Source organism: Trachypithecus francoisi, unplaced genomic scaffold (genome assembly GCF_009764315.1).
Source record: "Trachypithecus francoisi isolate TF-2019V2 unplaced genomic scaffold, Tfra_2.0 Lachesis_group13, whole genome shotgun sequence".
In the NCBI taxonomy this organism is placed as follows: Eukaryota; Metazoa; Chordata; class Mammalia; order Primates; family Cercopithecidae; genus Trachypithecus; species Trachypithecus francoisi.
This window is the reverse complement of record NW_022681458.1, coordinates 41,834,445-41,852,427: the sequence shown is the minus strand read 5'-3', so window position 1 is coordinate 41,852,427 and position 17,983 is coordinate 41,834,445. Positions and strand designations below refer to the sequence as shown.

Genomic DNA, 17,983 nt, shown 5'->3' with positions numbered 1-17,983 from the left:
ACATCCCTCAGAAGGAACCAGCCCTGCTGCCACCCTGATCGCGGACTTCTAGCCTCCAGGATTGTGAGACAAGAAATCTCTATGGTTTAAGCCACCTAGACTGTGGTACTTTGTTACTGCAGCCCTAGTAAACTAAAACACCAGCCTCCCTCCCTCCTAACTTTCATTCTCTGATGGGGAGTTTGGGAGAGAAACTGGATGTGCACAGACCCACCCTGCCTCCCTCTTCCTTCTTAGGAACTGGTGGTCAGCAGGAAACACACATTCCAGGCTACTCCTCCTCACCACAAAGCTGTCTAGCCTCAGGCCTTGGCTGCCCGGTACTGCCTGTGACTGGCTGGGTTAGTCTAATTCTCTAGTGGGGCAGGCCCAGCTCCCAATACTAGTTTTATCAGTAATAAAGTTACTGCAGCATTGCCATTTCTCACCCGCCTTTCTCTTCTGTGGGACTGGTTCCAAATGTGGGAAAGGAAGACGTGTACTATTTGTCATGCTCTCCTCTTAAACCCACCCCAATACTCTTATTTCCCTGGAGGGGGGAGTGAAGTGACTTTCTTTCTCTACTCTTTCTAATTTCGTTGCTATGCTATAAACCAAAGCCTCTGGTTTTGATTGTCAAACATTCTGGCTGTGTGGTGGCTCAGGCCTATAATCCCAGAGCTTTAGGAAGCCAAGGCAGGAGGATCACTTGAGGCCAGGAGTTCCAGACCAGCCTGGGCAACATAGCAAGACCCTGTCTCTACAAAAAAAAATGTAAAGATTAGCTGGACATGGTGATACATGCCTGTAGTCCTAGCTATTCAGGAGTCTGAAGCAGGAGAATCGCTTGAGCCCAGGAGGTCAAGGCTGCGGTGAGCTAGGATTGCGCCACTGCACTCCAGCCTGGGCAACAGGCAAGTTCCTGTCTCTAAAATAAATAAATAAATAAATAGAACATGAAAACTGTTACTTCTGCACTGTCACTATAACAATCCTATAATCCCCTCAAGGTAGGTAACTCAGACAATCCCACACAGGCTATGGGGAAAAGAAAAGCACAACAATTAATATCTCAAAATATTATCTTACTACATATTTTTAGGTAATTAAAATTGGAGAATGAATTATTCAACTTATGTAATTTTAATAGTCACATAACGATAATTAATTAATTATGCTATAATTATTGTAATATCATAATACCACAGCCATACATTGTTGTCATTATTATTGCAGGCTGTGAGTCTCCTGAGAAGCACACTTACTCTACCAATAGAGAACAGGTGGATGGGCTGGTGGGTGCATGACGGCGTGGAGAGACTTGCCCTTAATGTACAAGCCCATCAACGTCACTAACATCATTATATCATTGCTTCAGAGTTTTCTAATCCTAGTGGCCTTGACACTGGAAGCCACTATAAAAACTAAGAAGGAAAGATAAAAGGAAAAGGGATTCAGGAAAAACATCTCCACAGTAATGGGGCCTGGGCTTAAAAATACCAGAGCCTAGTATTCAGTCACCAGTAATAAACCCCTACTAGATCCACAATCTCTAAAACACCATCAGCAATCATATAAAATACCAATATCTGAGTGTTACAGATATCTACTGAAAATCAGAAAACCTAAAACCTCTCCACTTTGAGGCCCCCCAGGGCTCCCTTTGTTAGTAAGGGGTGAATGTTTGATGTCTCCCACAATGACTCCTGGTTTAACACTGAGTGTCCTAAGAGATCTTTTACCTAGGTGAAGTGGTTGGCTGGGGAGGGGGCTCCTAATTTTTAACTGTAAATCTCACCTGTGGCTTCTAGATTGGGAAACAATTACAAGAAGTATATAGTCAGGCAGCATGGATTTCATGTACCCCACCTATTTGTTCCAATTAGGAGATTCTTATAAGACATTTATTCTTGTTGATATTTCTTTTTCTGTTTGTTTGTTTGTTTTGTGTTTGAGACAGGGTCTCGCTCTGCTGCCCAGGCTGGAGTACAAGTAGTACATCATGGCTTACTGCAACCTCAGCCTCCTGGGCTCAAGGGATCTTCCATCTCAGCTTCCCAAGTAACTAAGACTACAGCACGCACTACCATACCCAGCTAATGTTTTTTATTTTTATTCTTTGTAGAGACGAGGTCTCCCTATGTTGCCCACGCTGGTCTTGAACTCCTGGGCTCAAGCAATCCTCCTGCTTTGACCTCCCAAAGTGCTGGGACTACAGGCATGAGCCACCACGCCCAGCCACGTGTCAATATTTCAATAAACCCTATTGCTTTTATATCAAGAGTGAGATGGTGGCCAGCTGTGGTGGGCAGATCCCTTGAGCCCAGGAGTTTGAAACCAGCCTAGGCAACACAGGGAGACCCCATCCTACAAAAAATACAAAAACTAACCAGGCATGGTGGTACATGCCTGTAGTCCCAGCTATTTGGGAGGCTGATGTGGCAGGATCACTTGAGTCTGGAAGGTCAAGGCTACAGTGAGCCCCAGTCGTGCCACTGCACTCAGCCTGGGCAACAGAGCAAACCCTGTTTTCAAAAAGAAAATAAAAAAAGGAGGAGTGATACAGGGAAGGAGTAAAAGTCAATACCAGGGTATGTTATGAAGCTGTGAGCAACTGGGACTCAATCCTGCTGAGATGGGCCTCAGAATTGTCCATCTCAGGACAAAAGAGGCAAGCATTTATCCGCCAGCTCTGGTCCCCAACAGATCAAGTGTTGCCTGATGGGGTTAACTTGCTTGCTCACTCACACTGCAGGTTGTAGCAGCGCCACAGTAAGAGAAAAGAGTGCAGCTTTTTCAAGTATGGCTGGGTTCATCCACAACTGCTGGTCATGGAAGATTAAGTTTGTTTATCCCAGTTCTCCCATTTGGCCTTTCCTTCTTCATTAGTACCTCTGTTTTACAGTGGTTGGTAGACTCCTCTTGCATTTATTCAGCCTGAGGCAATATGCATTTATGAGCAACCCGGTAACTCTCCTTCATAGTTAAAAGGTACTAAAGTCACTGGAAATCAATCTTCATATTTTAAGTACTTTCCCAATGCACAATCCCTTGTTTTCTCAGATTTTTCTATTGTGGCAGTATTCCTGTAATTCTCCAACTAAATGCTATGCCCTAAATACGTTGACACACATTTGTAAAATCGACTATTGTTTTTATGTTATGGCAATGAGGGTAGTGTTGATGGTGGTAAGAACTTTATCAGAACCCAGCATCTAAACTGACTGATCTCAACCAAATCCAACACTGTTTTATGAGACAATCTCCATAGCAACTGGAGAATCAGAGTAGAAATTCTTAAAGTGAAAAGTTGTTCCTGATTTGCCAGATCAGCCCATGTTTTGACAATCTGTAATAAGGTAATCAAAGGGTCTCAAGACTACCATGCGAGTGTTGACGCTGTGTGAATGTGTCATGGCACACACCCTCCAAGTCATAAGAATAATTGAAAAAAAAATCTACAAGGCTGATCATTCTGATCAAATTCCTTAATGTTTTATATATTTTTTAAAAATCAAAAAAATAAGAATCAATCATGCCCGAGCTATTTCTTTATTCATGTAACTTACATGGCTAGCATTTATCTTTCCAGTTCTCTAAATAATGACCTTAGTTGATATGGCATTGTACAAATATTCATTTGATCAATGACATGAAACAAAAAGCAAGTTTCCATATCATTTATAAAATCCATTAACTAGGGTCTAGACTCTTAAAGCTGAATATTATGAGCCTACATGTTAGGTAAGCCTATTTTCACTGTCAAGGCATTGGGAGAATTTGCCTAAGAACCTTCGGCGCTGACCCTTCCCCTCTATCATCACTCAATCCTTCTCATGGAAGTTTGTGTGTAAACAGAAACTTTTACATGTTACAGAGACACTGGGCCCAGCGTGTGAAAACACGGAGTGAGGAAGACGTAGAACACATATCAGAAGCATCAAGGCCCACAGTATCCTGCAGAGAAATTGTCTATAGAAACTTGATAGAAGTCCAGAAAATCAGACTAAATATCTTCAATACTGAGTAGAAGTCAGACAAAAGAAGAATGCTCCTGAAAATTTACCAATGATTCCAAGTGAGGTGAATGCATTGTTCCTGAAAGATCCAAGATGATTTAAAATCACCAAGAGAAGTAGGAACTTCCAGGAAAACACGAAAATGTGGATGCATATGTTTACTTTCATTTCTTCCAAAAACCCCAAGGAAAAAAACGGTAAAGAAATTTTTTTCCCAAGCATCAACTCAAACAAACAGAAATAAAGAGGAGGCAATTGCAGTGGAAGCTGCAGAGAAAACATGTGAGGGGGAGGTGATTCGGCAGACCCAAGGCAGCAAGTGGAGCAGGAGAGAAGCGCCTGATGCATCCCACAGACACCTGATAGTGGGCAGAACTGGCAGCCCCACTTTGGGAGGGAAGGCAAAGGGGAAGCTCAAAATGGAAGATGGGTGGGAAGTCAGCTTCAGCAGCGGTCAAAGCCCATCCCTGATCCACACAGGCACCTGCCCTGCCACACCCTGGCAGAATATGCAAGAGGTAAAACACAAGGTCTCTGGGCTGGGGAATATGGACACAGCTGAGGGCTAGGGTGAGTAACAAAAAGAGAGGAATTAAAAGAACATTTATACTGACAATCTAAACGTTGAGATTTTTTCAGCCCTTTTGTGCAACTTAGCTTCTAAAACACTGGCAGTGGTGTCTCCGCTCCAGGCTGGACACTGGAAGATCCTTCTCTGGGGAACATGAACAGCTCAAGAGGAAAGACAAAAAAAATACCGAAGTATGAGTTCCCCAAAGAAACGACTCAGCCATGTCAGCCTACAGCTGACAAACCCCATGTGCATATTCGGAATGTCCATTCAGCCTTCTAGTATCCACTCAGAATAAACAGCCAACCAGGCATCATCAAACATCTTAGGAAAGCCTTTAAAAAACAAAACAAAACAAAATTAAAAAAAAAAAAAAAAACAGAAAAAGCAACAGGGTGAAGGGGGTAAGGTGAGGGGAGACTATGTAGGAAGAAGAAACCACAATGATCCATTAATGATACGTTCATGAAAAAAAACAGGATGTTCTCTTGAAAAGTAAAATAAAAGGAACATTTACAGAGTAAATGAAAGCACTTGGAAATTAACATGGAAGCCATAAAAAACTTATGGAAGGCTAGGATAGAAAGTAGAGGAAATTTGCCAAAAAGTGTTATAAAAATAGAGTGATGGAAAATAAGAAAGAAAGTAAATGTAGAGGACCAGTAAAAGAGTTCTAATCTCCAAATAATGAGGCTTTTAGAAAGAACTGAGAAAATGGAAGAAATCATCAATGGAATAATTTAAAAGAATTGTCCAGCACTGATGGACAATAGTTTCAAAGAATAAAAGGACTCACCAAGTATCCAGCATAATGGATGGAAACAAACCCATACAAAAGCACTTGAGAGTAATTTCAGAACACTGAGAACCAAGCAAAGACCTCACAAGCCTCCAGAGAGAAATGAAAGGTCACATACAAAAAATAAGGAGTCATAATGGTTTCAGAAGTCTCAATAGCAATGTGGAAACAAGAACTCAATGACACAACATCTTTAAATTAAAGTTATTTCTAACCTGGAATTCTATAGCAAGACAAACTAACAATTCAGTTTGAAGGTAGAATAATGGCACTTTCTGACATGCAAAGGGTCAACAATGTACTTCATTTTTTTTTCCAGAATGCTACTAAAGGATGTGTTCCACCAAAATGACACCTTAAACTAAGAAAGTAAAAAAAAGAGAAAGAGAAGACATGGGATTCAGGTTGAGGACCAGGGCGTCCAACATGGAGAAAGATGAAAGTCATGATGATGGCTGAGGGAGATCCTATGAAGACAGTTATCCTAAGCACACTGAGGGCAGCTAGTCCTAACTGGAACAGGTCGGAGAAGTCTAGAAGATACTTCTTTAAGAAGATCGAATTGATAGAACCCTCAATGAATGCACGAAGTGTTCTATCTGGATGGATGGAGAGATGTAACTATTGACAGTGAATTTGGAGCTAAGCCAGTGGTAAGTATATAAAACACTAAGCAAACAAATTATCAAAAAGATAATGACCAACTCCAGCAAAAATACAAAGTTATGCAGAAAAGGTCAAACAATAATAATGTTCTAAATGATTCATTGTGAACAATGTTTACATAGTTATACGTATGTTTACATAGTTATAATAATGTAACCACTAACTATTGACCCAAATTTTGATATAAATATATTGAGAGTTTGGAAGTTTGGGATGTGTGAGTGGGGTGTGTGTGTGTGTGTGTGTGTGTGTGTGTTAGAGATGAGAGGTGGGGTAAGAGGAAGCTAAATTTTCATCTTCCACAGTGAGAAGTCAATAGATAATGCCTAAAACTGAAAGACCAAGACATGCCAGTGTAAGTGTGATACTTCGATATCTAGAGTTAAAACAAGGTAAAAAAGTGGAAAGTACTTGGCTGGCTCTGAGGAGAAGGAAATTGAAGGGTGTGTATGGTGGGAGGTAAAAGGGGTTAGATAGGTACTTAGAATTTTTTGAATAAACCCTGTGCAGTATGTGATTTTTAGCGACATGCCTGTATCATTTTGATAAAAACAGAAAGAAAGAGAGGGAAGGAAGGAAGAAAAAAGAAAGAGAGAGAAGGAGGAAAGGAAAAAATTTTAGAGAACTGGCTAGGGGCAGTGGCTCATGCCTGTAATCCCAGCACTTTGAGAGGCTGAGGTGGGAGGATCACTTGAGCCCAGGAATTCAAGACCCACCTGTGCAACATGACAAGACCCTGTTTCTATGAAAAATACAAAAATGAGCCAGGTGTGGTGGCATGCACCTGTGATCACAGCTACTCAGGAGGCTGAGGTGGGAGGACTGCTTGAACCAGAGAGGCAGAGGTTGCAATGAGCCGGGATCATGCCACTACACTCCAGCCTGGCCAACACAACGAGATCCTGTCTTTAAAAAAAAAAAAATTTAGAGACCTAATAGTGATAAAAACGAGACAGAGCCTAATAGATCAATTGTGAGTTTTTACAGAAAATGAAAACCAGCCGGGCACAGTGGCTCACACCTAAAATCCCAGCTACCGGGGAGGCTGAGACAGGAGAATCGCTTGAACACAGGAGGCGGGGGTTGCAGTGAGCCAAGATCATGTACTGCATTCCAGCCTGGGTGATACAGTGAGACTCCATCTCAGTAAATAAATAAATACATACATACATACCAACGTCCAAAATATTGGGAAGAAAACCTATAAGTTTTAAATAAATATAGACTACATCTACATCTCACCTGAGCTCTAAACTGTATAATCAACCATCCTCTCAATATATTTGTATCAAAATTTGGGTGAATAGTTAGTGGTTACATTATTATACCTATGTAAACATTGTTCACAATGAATCATTTAGAACATTATTATTATTTTACCTCTGCCAACCTTTTACATGCTGTCAAATGACAGCATGTAAAAAATGTATTCATTTCCCCCAAACCTCCTTTCTTCTGTCATTTTAAGTTATAACACTATCACACCACTGCTCTGTCCCTCACCAGCAAGATCCCATGGAATCTGTCCATTCTCTATTCTCTTAGGCCAATATCATCCTTCTAAACTGGTCAGCCCGCTTCCTGTCCATTCTCTATCATGCAGGCAGAGTGCTCTTTCTAAGAACTGAAAGCCAATCATATAATTTTCTTGCTTAAAACACTTCAGTGGTTACCACTGCCTTAGCACAAGATTTGAACCCTTCAACCAGACATCTAAAACTTCATAATCTAGCCAAGTGCAGTGGCTCATGCCTGTAATCCCAGCACTTCGGGAGGCAGAGGCCAGCAGACTGCCTGAGGTCAGGAGTTTGAGACCAGCCTGGCCAACAAGGAAAAACCCCATTTCTACTAAAAATACAAAAAAAAAAAAAAAATTAGCTGGGTATGGCAGTGCACACCTGTAGTCCCAGCTACTCAGGAGGCTGAGGCACGAGAATCACTTGAGTCTAGGAGGCGGAGGTTGCAGTGAGCCGAGATTGCACCACTGCACTCCAGCCTGGGTGACAGAGTGAGACTCCATCTCAAAAAATTAAAAAAATTAAAACTTCATAATTTGGCCTCTGATTACCTCTTGAGTCTCATTTCATAACATTCCCAGGAATGTCTTTCCCATCCCACCCCACCTCTACATTCCATGCAGCCAAACTGAAGTCCTTTGCAGGTGCTCGAGTTCAGGCTGCCCTCACCTCTGGGCCTCTGCATCACTGTTCCTTTTATTCTAAAAGTCCTCAAACTAAAATGGTATGCAAAAGTATATGTGAGTGTATGCCTCTATGTATATATACACAATGCAAATGCATAAAAACTTGCAAAAATTGTTGACAGTTATTTATAAATCCTCTGAATACCAACTTTGGACCCACCTTAAGAATCTCTTCCTAAAGATAAAAGCAAACTTACAGCTGATATTAAAAAGTTGTGAAATATGTTATTCAGCATTTTTGCATACAAAGTATACATAAATTGCACATATCAGTATCAACTCTTTTATATCACTGGGATGCTATTTATTGCCCTTAGTCCAGAGAAAGTTAGCTGATTATGTTAAAGCTGGTTTCTCTGGGAAAGCCTTATTCTAGGGAAAAACATCCTTTCACTGTTCTGAGAACAGCCGGATCCTAGAATGTGAATACTTCTGCCTCATAAGAATGCCTGAGCATGCTGTTACAAAAAAAAAAAAAAAACACTTAAAAAAATTTGGATGATATTAAATGAACAGCTATGTAGAAAAGGGAATGTAAAAATAAAAACTGCATGTTGGAGCATCAAAATAGTAACCATGTACAGTATAGGACTGTTTTTAATCAGATGAAGATTGAAGCTATTACATTTCAAATCAAATGTTATAAATTAGTTCAAGAATGCAGCTGAGCTCTCATTTAATTAGAAATGTCCATGTTTAAATCATGAGGTACAGTAGCTGCCAATGAAGCAAAGGGCAAGGGAAGGGAGAAATCCTGTGTCCAGACTCACTGAGTCTTAACTGTCTCCTACACAGGATGAACATCTGGGGTGGACCAGTCCCGATGTAATGAAGAACTTCATGTACTAGCTAATTTGAGATTTAATGTAATTGTCCATCATTGTTTTGAAAACAATTAAAATCATTATTCTGGTCTGGACAATTCTGAACTCTTCATTTTTGTGTGGAACACATTTTCCCCCCCATGCTGAATTTTAACTCTTTCTTGGATAAAACGTAAAGCAAGCCTGGGGCCAAGATTTCCCTCGGAAGTAACCCTTCAACTGTCAGGTCACATTAAAATGCAGCATAAGTAGTGAGGTACTCCTTTGGAAGCAAGTCTCATTTCCTATTTCTGGTGCTTGATGTAGCTCAACTAAAGTCCAAATCTACATCCCAAATGTTAGACAATTCACCATTAATTAAAAATGAGACAACATCATAGAGGGATTTCTGAGGTCATACAGAAAAGAATGCAATTATCCTAAGGCAGATTTTTCCCCGAAGATTATAAGCCTCTGCATCTTGTAATTAACCGTGGTACAGTTAGACAGTCCAGGCAAAAGTTCTTTCTTTTCTCCCAATTTGCCTAATTCAAAAACACCTCAAGTGGCATAGCTCAAATTTTCCAAATTAACCTTACCCCTGGGGCTGAAATCATTCAAGTGACAGTTCAGCTCTAAAGAAAATCTTAGTGAGAGTTGTGCACAGGGAAAAAAGGAAAAAAAAAAAAAAGGCAGAGGAAAAAGGGGTAAGAGTTAACATTTAAGTAGATTTTCAACCTCATCATTACCCCTGCTCAAGAAAATAGGACACAGGGCCGGGCGCGGTGGCTCAAGCCTGTAATCCCAGCACTTTGGGAGGCCGAGACGGGCGGATCACGAGGTCAGGAGATCGAGACCATCCTGGCTAACACGGTGAAACCCCGTCTCTACTAAAAAAATACAAAAAATTAGCCGGGCGAGATGGCGGGCGCCTGTAGTCCCAGCTACTCGGGAGGCTGAGGCGAGAGAATGGCGTAAACCCGGGAGGCGGAGCTTGCAGTGAGCTGAGATCCGGCCACTGCACTCCAGCCTGGGCGACAGAGCGAGACTCTGTCTCAACAAAAAAAAAAAAAAAAAAAGAAAATAGGACACAGATAGGCAAAACACACTATCGTTCTGCCCTGAAGAGCCTAAAGGACTTATTAGAAACCACTATTGCTTCCTCATGATCCATTGTGAATTTGTAAGGGATAAAATTATTAGGTTTTTTGTTGTTGCTGTTGTTGTTGTTGTTGTTGTTTTGCCATATCCCACAACATTTAGTGTTCCATAATGTCATGGCATAGGAAGTGGAGGGGTATGTCACAAACACACAGTGTATTGTGGACACAGTTCTTCAAGATCAACTTTTCCCAGGGGGTTGAGGAGTGATTCGAGTCTCAGAAGCTATTTCAGTTTGCAAAAATGGTTTCCAATAAGAAAGAACATATAACCCCAAACTTTCTCTTACTTCTGGCCACCACTCCACACTCTTCCACTGTGACTCCAGAGAGAGGGTAAATCGGAATCAGGTCCACTGCTCCCAGGCAAGGGTGGATTCCCTCTTGAACTTCCATATCGATAGCCTGGAAGGCCTCTAGGCAGGCAGCCAGAACAGAACTGCCTAAAAATGCAAAATTGTGGAAAACAATCATTAAGCTTTCAACTGCATCTAAAGAAAAAGCTATGATTTTGTTGCTCCACTAGTTGCTTTTCTTTTGTAATCTGTATAGAAGACTTCTTTTTTGTCCAAAATAACGAAAAACACAAAATCCAACCTCTCCCCTCACCCCACCTCCCAACAGTCATAAAACTTCATATTTCTTCCAGCTTTTTCCTCCCCAAAGTGGGAGAATTATACAAGATTTATTGGTCTTATACTATTTGATTTTTTTTATAATTAGTTACTTTAAAGTTTTTCAATTTTCTGCAATTAATCTAATCAAATTCCGTATTTTCAGAATTCTTTATAATTATATTAAAATAGATACACAAACATAATTTTTTTATTTTTTATTTTTTAGAGACTGAGTCTTGCTATGTTGCCCAGGTTGGTCTCAAATTCCTGGCATCAGGCAATCCTCTCACCTTGGCCTCCCAAAGTGCAGAAACTATAGGCACGAGCCACTGTGCCCAACCACATAAATTCTTTTTCTCATACATTTTTTAAAGCATACTTATTTTCGTTTTGCTCTTATCCACTAATTATATTTTCATTGAATTATTATAGCTAAATGCATATTATAGACACCTAAGAGTTTTATGATATTATTCTGAGTTTTTATTAGTAATACAGTATGACCATTTTTGCAATAGAGGAAAAAGCAGATTTTTATCCTGTATTAAGATTAACATTCAACATAATGTGTCCAGGCCGGGCTCGGTGGCTCACTCCTACAATTCCAGCACTTTAGGAGGCTGAGGCAGGCAAATCACTTGAGGTCAGGAGTTTGAGACCAGCCTGGCCAACATGGCAAATCCCCATCTCTACTGAAAACAATACAAAAAGTTAGCCAGGCATGGTGGTGTGCGCCTGTAATTCCAGCTACACAGGAGGCTGAAGCACAAGAATTGCTTGAACCTGGGAGGCAGAGGTTGCAGTGAGTCAAAATCGGGCCACTGCACTCCAGTCTGGGTGATGGAGTGAGACTCTCGTCTTGAAAAAAAGAAAAAGAAAAAAGATAATCTGTCCTATGCTTGCTGAAGTTATCAGTAAGCTCTCTACTAAACCTTACAATGTCCCTGTGAGACATGGCAACTCATGGCCCAACTCCAGATCTCAAGCTCCCAACCCAGAATGCACTGCTTAGCATGTTTCATTCCATGCCAGCTTAGCAGTGAAATGAAAGCTGACTTCAACACTATTACTTCATGGGCTAAAACCTGAAGATGTCTTTTCTTAACCACAAAGGATATGTGATCATCTTCAGCAAAAAGAAAAAAAAAAAGTTATGAAATCTTGGACCCCAAAGTTCACCATAACAAAGAGGAAATGGAGGATGTTTGAGATTTACATGTTCAGAAAAATGACTAACTGTAGTTTTGTGGTAGACTCTTTACTTAACAGAGGGGAGTATTCAGATTTACACAGGAAATCAATGATTAGAGAATGTTCAGGTCTACCCGAAGGCCTACCCTTCACCAAAATAAAGACAAATATGTGAAGAAAGCAACTGAAATCTTACCCAACTTATCAACAGAAGCTGCTATTGTAATGACTGATCTATTGTAGTCTTGATCAGAAAATATATTGAGCACTGACACTTGAGGATGTTTCTTTCCTGTAAAGAAAACAAGACAGGAGTGCAAGAATTTTTTTTTCTGTGATAAAACCTTAATAGTTTATTTCTTCTGGTATAATTAAATTTAGCTTAGTTGAAAAATTCTGGGATGTGACTTTTGGAAGTGACATTGAATAAACATGAAATTCATGAGAGGCAATGTCCACTTTTCTTACAGCATCTTATTGTATAACCAGATGGCTCAGCCCAGACACAAGCTTTTGATGTCTATAATAGACCCTCTTTTGGACTTGCTACTGAATTTGCCAAAATTCCCTTAACTCAGTCTAAGATGGTAGCCCCTTTCTACAACAGCCAAATCATATCGCTGTAAATCCTGTTCTGTATCAATCTCATCACCTAGGCCTTGTCGATATTTCCTTCCCAAATCCAGAAACTAAACTGTTTGGGTCAAGATCTAACATCTGGTGAAACTAGAATAGACCAATTAGTGGCCAGAGCAGAGGTTTTTGAGATGCATGCACCTGTCCATTAGAAACTGTTCTGAGTCCACCATCTCCTTTTCGGAGGCCACCAACAGCCTTCAGATGTTAACAACTTCCAGCTTTTGGTGGTTTGTGACTCTCTTGAATATGTGTAACCTGGAGGAGAAAGCTGCCATTCCCTTGTGTGGCAGCCATACATAGCCCTAGAGTTATTTTTGAAGTTTACAAGCATGGTCCAGGCTCCTTAAAAGTACCCCTTATGCCTACAAAAGCAAATTCAAAGTGAAGGACAAAAGTTTTCAGGCGGTAATTAAACCTTTGGTTATGTTATTATACCTTGTCTCCCTGTCCCCTGGCAGCTTAACAATTAATCTTTTCAGAGGAAAGGAAAAACAAGTTACACCCAGGAACTACAGAGCTTACAACAGCCCTACACTATTAATTTTAATAATGTGAGAAGATAAACATATGTCACTCACTCATGGCCAAATGAGCATCTATAGAGTCCTGCCCTGGTGTAGGTCTAAAATTTATAACTCAGATTCCTTTACCTAAGACCTTTCTAGGCCATTTAAATGTGCTCACATTGCTTAATTAGAAAAAAAAAAAAATACAGTTTATATAGTTTTATTCCACTCACTTAAAAAAATGCCTTTAAAATATTTGTTAAAAAAAAAGGTTCATTTTCTTAACTAGTGCTACCTTCCTTGCATTTTGAAAACTATAAAAGATGAAGTAAGAACAAGATCATGCAACCTCCTATTTTATGTAGTTTTTCAACATACTCTAACTCCTGGAAGAAAAGAGATATGATTCAATTTTTTTTCATCCTAAATCTTCTCCTGAAAAGCTTTTATTCTCAGTTTCATATGATTCAATTGAATCAAATGCTGAAAGAATAAAACACTACTCTCTCCTGCAATTTCTTAAGCATGCATATAGAAAAAAAAATTACTGCTGGCAAGAGGAGCTGTCAGTGTGAATCTCAGCAGAAGTAAATTGTTTGGTATTTGTAATGGAGTATAATAGCTATAATTCCATTTGAGCTGCTGCCACTAATAAGCTGATAAAAACTGTGAGTTGAGACCCAGGCATCCATCAGTGTGTGTCTTCCACAAATGTCTCTGCACATTTACTTAATCACAGAGACAGGCAACCCAATCCCATTAGGTGTACTGTTTCTGACAATGAAGAGCCCGAGCTGGCTCTTTCCACAAAAAGCATGCAAAATCACAGCTGCATACCAACTCCAAAGGAGTTTTCCTATCAGTAATTATCAGGAATTTTCATAGACATTTCTGGCTCCTGCAAAGTTGCAAGACAGTAACTTAAATATGCTCACAGTTAAGACGGGTTGGGGGAAAACACTTCTTTCATATGAAAAGCAGTAACCACATTAAAAATGACAATCGGAAATTAAAATTTACTGTCTGAAACGCTTTAGGAGTGGTTTAACTTGTGCCAAAAAGTTACTGATTTAATAATAAGCATTCTATTTAAACGACTGTATACACTGTTGTGTGTGTTAGTGTGTGTGTGAAAGTAAAGACAAATAATATCTAACCATGTGTCATTACAGGAACATTTTAAGAAGCGTACAAAAAGAGCAGTATCTTTCATAGTAATACTGGCCAAGGGAATAAGGAGGCATGAGTTCCAGTCTTCTGTCACCAAATTGCTGAGTGATCTTACGCACATCATTTAAACGCACTTGCCTAACAGTCTCTATACAGAGAAAAGAGGGTAGAAATAATAATACTGTAATGATTGCATGGGCTTTGCTGGCAGGAGTGCTTTGAAAAGTAGTTGGTATTTGGCAAGTTTATTTTTCATTTAACCTGCTCAATAAAAAGCATAAGGTACGATTATGCTCATTCTATTAATGATCAAATAAACGACCCATGAGGGAAACATTATACTTTTATGTAAATACATCCTCCCCAGGAGCCTGTCAATATCCTGAACAACACGCATCCCAGAGACTCACACGCAAATGTTAAGAGCTGCGCTGCTGAGCGTATGCAGACATTTAGAAAAGAGCGTATGTGCACATCTGAGTAACTGAGCTATCTCAGTATCCTGGAGTTGTGCAGAGCTGCAACAGCTCAAGAACAAGGAGGAAAATTCAAGAAGAAAGAAAGGAAAGTGTTCTGTAGATACAGTGTACACAGTACAAAAATTACTATGTTATCAAAACGCTACAACATTCAGCTTCAATTGTCTGCTTTTCCTACCATTTTTGTCAAGAAGAGCTGCTTTTGCTATGTTCTCAACAATGTATTTTCTTCTGGCTTCTGAAATGTTTAGTAAACAGGCAGCCAAACGGAGCCCCACTCTGGAAGAAGACATGATTTTTCTGGAATAGAAGAAAAATTTTTATGTGTCTCTAGAGTTGATTCATATTTTCATGTTTTAACTATAAAAAAATCATAACTTTTTGGAAATGAAGCAGTCATAAGATGAGCACTTTACTATTTCATTCCTAGAAAAATTCTAAAGCATAAAATCCCCAGATTGACTAAAATAAGAAACAATGTGTACACGGTCACATACATATGAACCTTGTAACGACACTGGAAAATACCTGGCAGGGTCCTCAGTATGAATTCCATCATGTATGTGAAAGTTTTTCATTAAAGTATGTTATCCCATTTTAAGCATAGTTTTCCTTAGCCTTATCCCTGTTTTCAAGGTCTGTACTATTTTACAAATAGGTATGATTTTTTTGTTGTTGTTAAACGAGACTTACTGGGGAAATGCAGAAAAAGGAAACGAGGAAGATTATTTAATATGTGGATTCTTATAAAAGAAATTCTTGTGGCAAGAATGAAAAAGTATCTACAGGCCACGCCATGGACATTATACAAATAAATAAGGAAGCCATTTGGATGGTTTACATGACAATTGTCTAAGTTCCTCCTTGTTCCACCAAAGTTTCTAAATCAGTTTAAAGTCTTTTTACAAAATTCTGTAACTTGAAAGATGACACATATTCTGACATATATTACTCAATAATATCAAAAAATGTGATTTTTGTTGAAAATAATTAATTACACAGGTTTTGGAGGTTGCTTTCTTTTTAGTACTCTAGAATAGCATTTTTGACTCATTTTTCCATACCTCAAATGATATTCACGATCTAAAGGAATTAAAACATCTTAAAATAATAAGAAAATAATTTCCCTCTTTAAGTTCAGGACCTCATAACGTTGGTCTCTTTTAAATATCATAACTAAAAATGGATGAGGCCCTCATGAATTCATTCAACAAATGTTTGATGAGGGTCGTTTTCTGACAGGTAATGTTCCCTGCGTGAGGGATATCAACCACAGTTGTCTAACTCTGAGACACGCTTTAAACTTTAGAGTTTAAGCTAAAAGTGCTCTGGTGCAAATAATGGTGCTCTCCCTGAATAAATCCGCTGGCTTCTTCGCCAGGATCATTCGTTGGCCTAATCATCTTAACTTAGAGAGAGCTCAGGCTTCGTAGCTAGCTCAGGTTTGCTGGCAGGTTTTCATATCATGTTCATCGTCTCATCACTGAAAATTCATAAAAAGTCTGTCATTAGGTTTTTCTAGATATTAATAACATTGTTGTAATAAATCAGCCCAGACCTCTCGTTTCTATGTAAACAAAAAATTGCTTTACACAAGGGGTGTGGGCGTCTTCTGGTTTTCATTTGTTTTCAGTGTGTTTATGCAGCTTAATTGTCTCATCAGGCACTTTCCCAACATAATTATGCTTTTTAACAAATGGTGTTTATGGCAACCCCTAACAGTGCAAAAGAAAGGATTAGTTTCATCCTCTCATACCACATTTTGATTCCCTGTGGCCAGCTAAAGCACACAAAGATGGTGTTAGAAAAATTCACCTTCACAGCGAAGCTGAAATGAGCGGCAGTACCAGGCTCAGAAAGTGACCCAAACGCAAGCCCCCCAAAACACTGTGTTTGGGACAGGGAGATCCTAGTCCTCCTAGCCCATCCCTTCAATTACCATTGGATGACCTCTGGTGATAGATCAAACACGCGACCGTCCCCCGCCCCCGCGCCTCCCCAACCCCAGAGAACCTAGCCCAGCAAGTGCAAAGTGCAGCAGTTCACCTGCCCCCTGCGCACGCACCCCACCGGCACTTGGAGGCCGCAAGGAGGCTCGCCAGGCTGCTGCAACGCGTGCTGGGGCCAGAACCCCGCTGCTGGGAATCCCTGCGCGGTGCCGCCTGGGTTCCTGGGTGGAGTGTCCCAGGACCACGTGCGCTGAAAGGGAACCCGAAGTGACTCCCGGCCTCCACACAGGTCTCGCGGGACGCAGCAGCGGCGAGGGCGCGGGATTGTGGCGCCCGGGAGCGAGGGGCGGCCGGCGGCTGCGCTGCCCCGGCGGAGCTCTCGAACTAGCGGCCGCGCCTCCCGCTCCGCAGTTTTTGGAAGGGGAGCGGACCTGCGCGCACCGAAGGGCAGTGGGGCAACGCGGCTGCCTAGCCCGAGTCGCCGCCGCGCGTGGCCCGCGCGCAGCCTCCGCCGCCGACTCCGCCTCCCGGGCGCCCGGAGCGCGCCCCACCCCAGCCGCACACCGCCCGGGCTGGCTCTGCCTCTCCCTCCCTGACCTGGCACCACGTGCCTGGCGTCCCTGAACGCTTCAGTTTCTTCTCAGTGTTGCCTCTTCGTCTGCTCTTCTGTATCGCCAAACCCTCTGCAATTCTCTAGTCAATTAATGACTTTAAAGGGGCATTGGAATCTAATGATCAGGTCTTTGCCTATTGATCATGCACCAGCAGGGGGCTCTTCTCTGGTTTCCTTGCAAGGGACACACGCACTCACATACACCCTTCCGGTAAATCCCCTCCTGAAGGATTAGTGTCCTCCGTGACTGTGAACTGGACCCACCCCAGGACAAAAGCAGTCCTTGTGCATACCCATTTAGTCAAAGTTACAACGAATATGAAACAGGCTTCCGCATTTCCTTTTTTTCTAGGCCACTCAACCTTGAAAACACATTTCGCTTCCAAAAAATCAGGACCTGCTTTTTTTTTTTTTTCGTGTAGCAAGGATTAAATGTCACCATTTTGATCCAATTTTGTTCCTGTAGTGAAATAATCACTAAATAACTACTTTGACGGAATAAATTAATTTTTAAATCTATTTTTTATTTTCTAATTATAATTTTTAAACACAGATTTGAGGAAATTAACATTTATGTGGACATTTGGTTTCTAGCCTAATGTGGCATAAAAATAAGTAA

The 17,983-nt window shown here is 40.7% G+C and overlaps 1 protein-coding gene across 6 annotated transcripts in view; it reads right to left on the bottom strand.

The window, feature by feature from the left end:
• FTCDNL1 (formiminotransferase cyclodeaminase N-terminal like) overlaps positions 1-17,286 on the bottom strand; it is a 92,119-nt gene extending 74,833 nt beyond the window's left edge. For 3 of the 6 annotated variants that reach the window (XM_033230734.1, XM_033230730.1, XM_033230733.1), the window contains exons 1-4: positions 16,849-17,286; positions 14,981-15,102; positions 12,205-12,300; positions 10,491-10,643 (exon numbers count right to left, since the gene is read on the bottom strand). In XM_033230734.1, the coding sequence (XP_033086625.1) occupies positions 10,491-10,643; positions 12,205-12,300; positions 14,981-15,095 (364 nt within the window). In that variant the 5' untranslated portion in view covers positions 15,096-15,102; positions 16,849-17,286. The remainder of the gene's footprint in view (positions 1-10,490; positions 10,644-12,204; positions 12,301-14,980; positions 15,103-16,848) is intronic. The other 3 variants (XM_033230735.1, XM_033230732.1, XM_033230736.1) reach the window with 3 other exon arrangements.
• Positions 17,287-17,983: the final 697 nt, after the last annotated feature.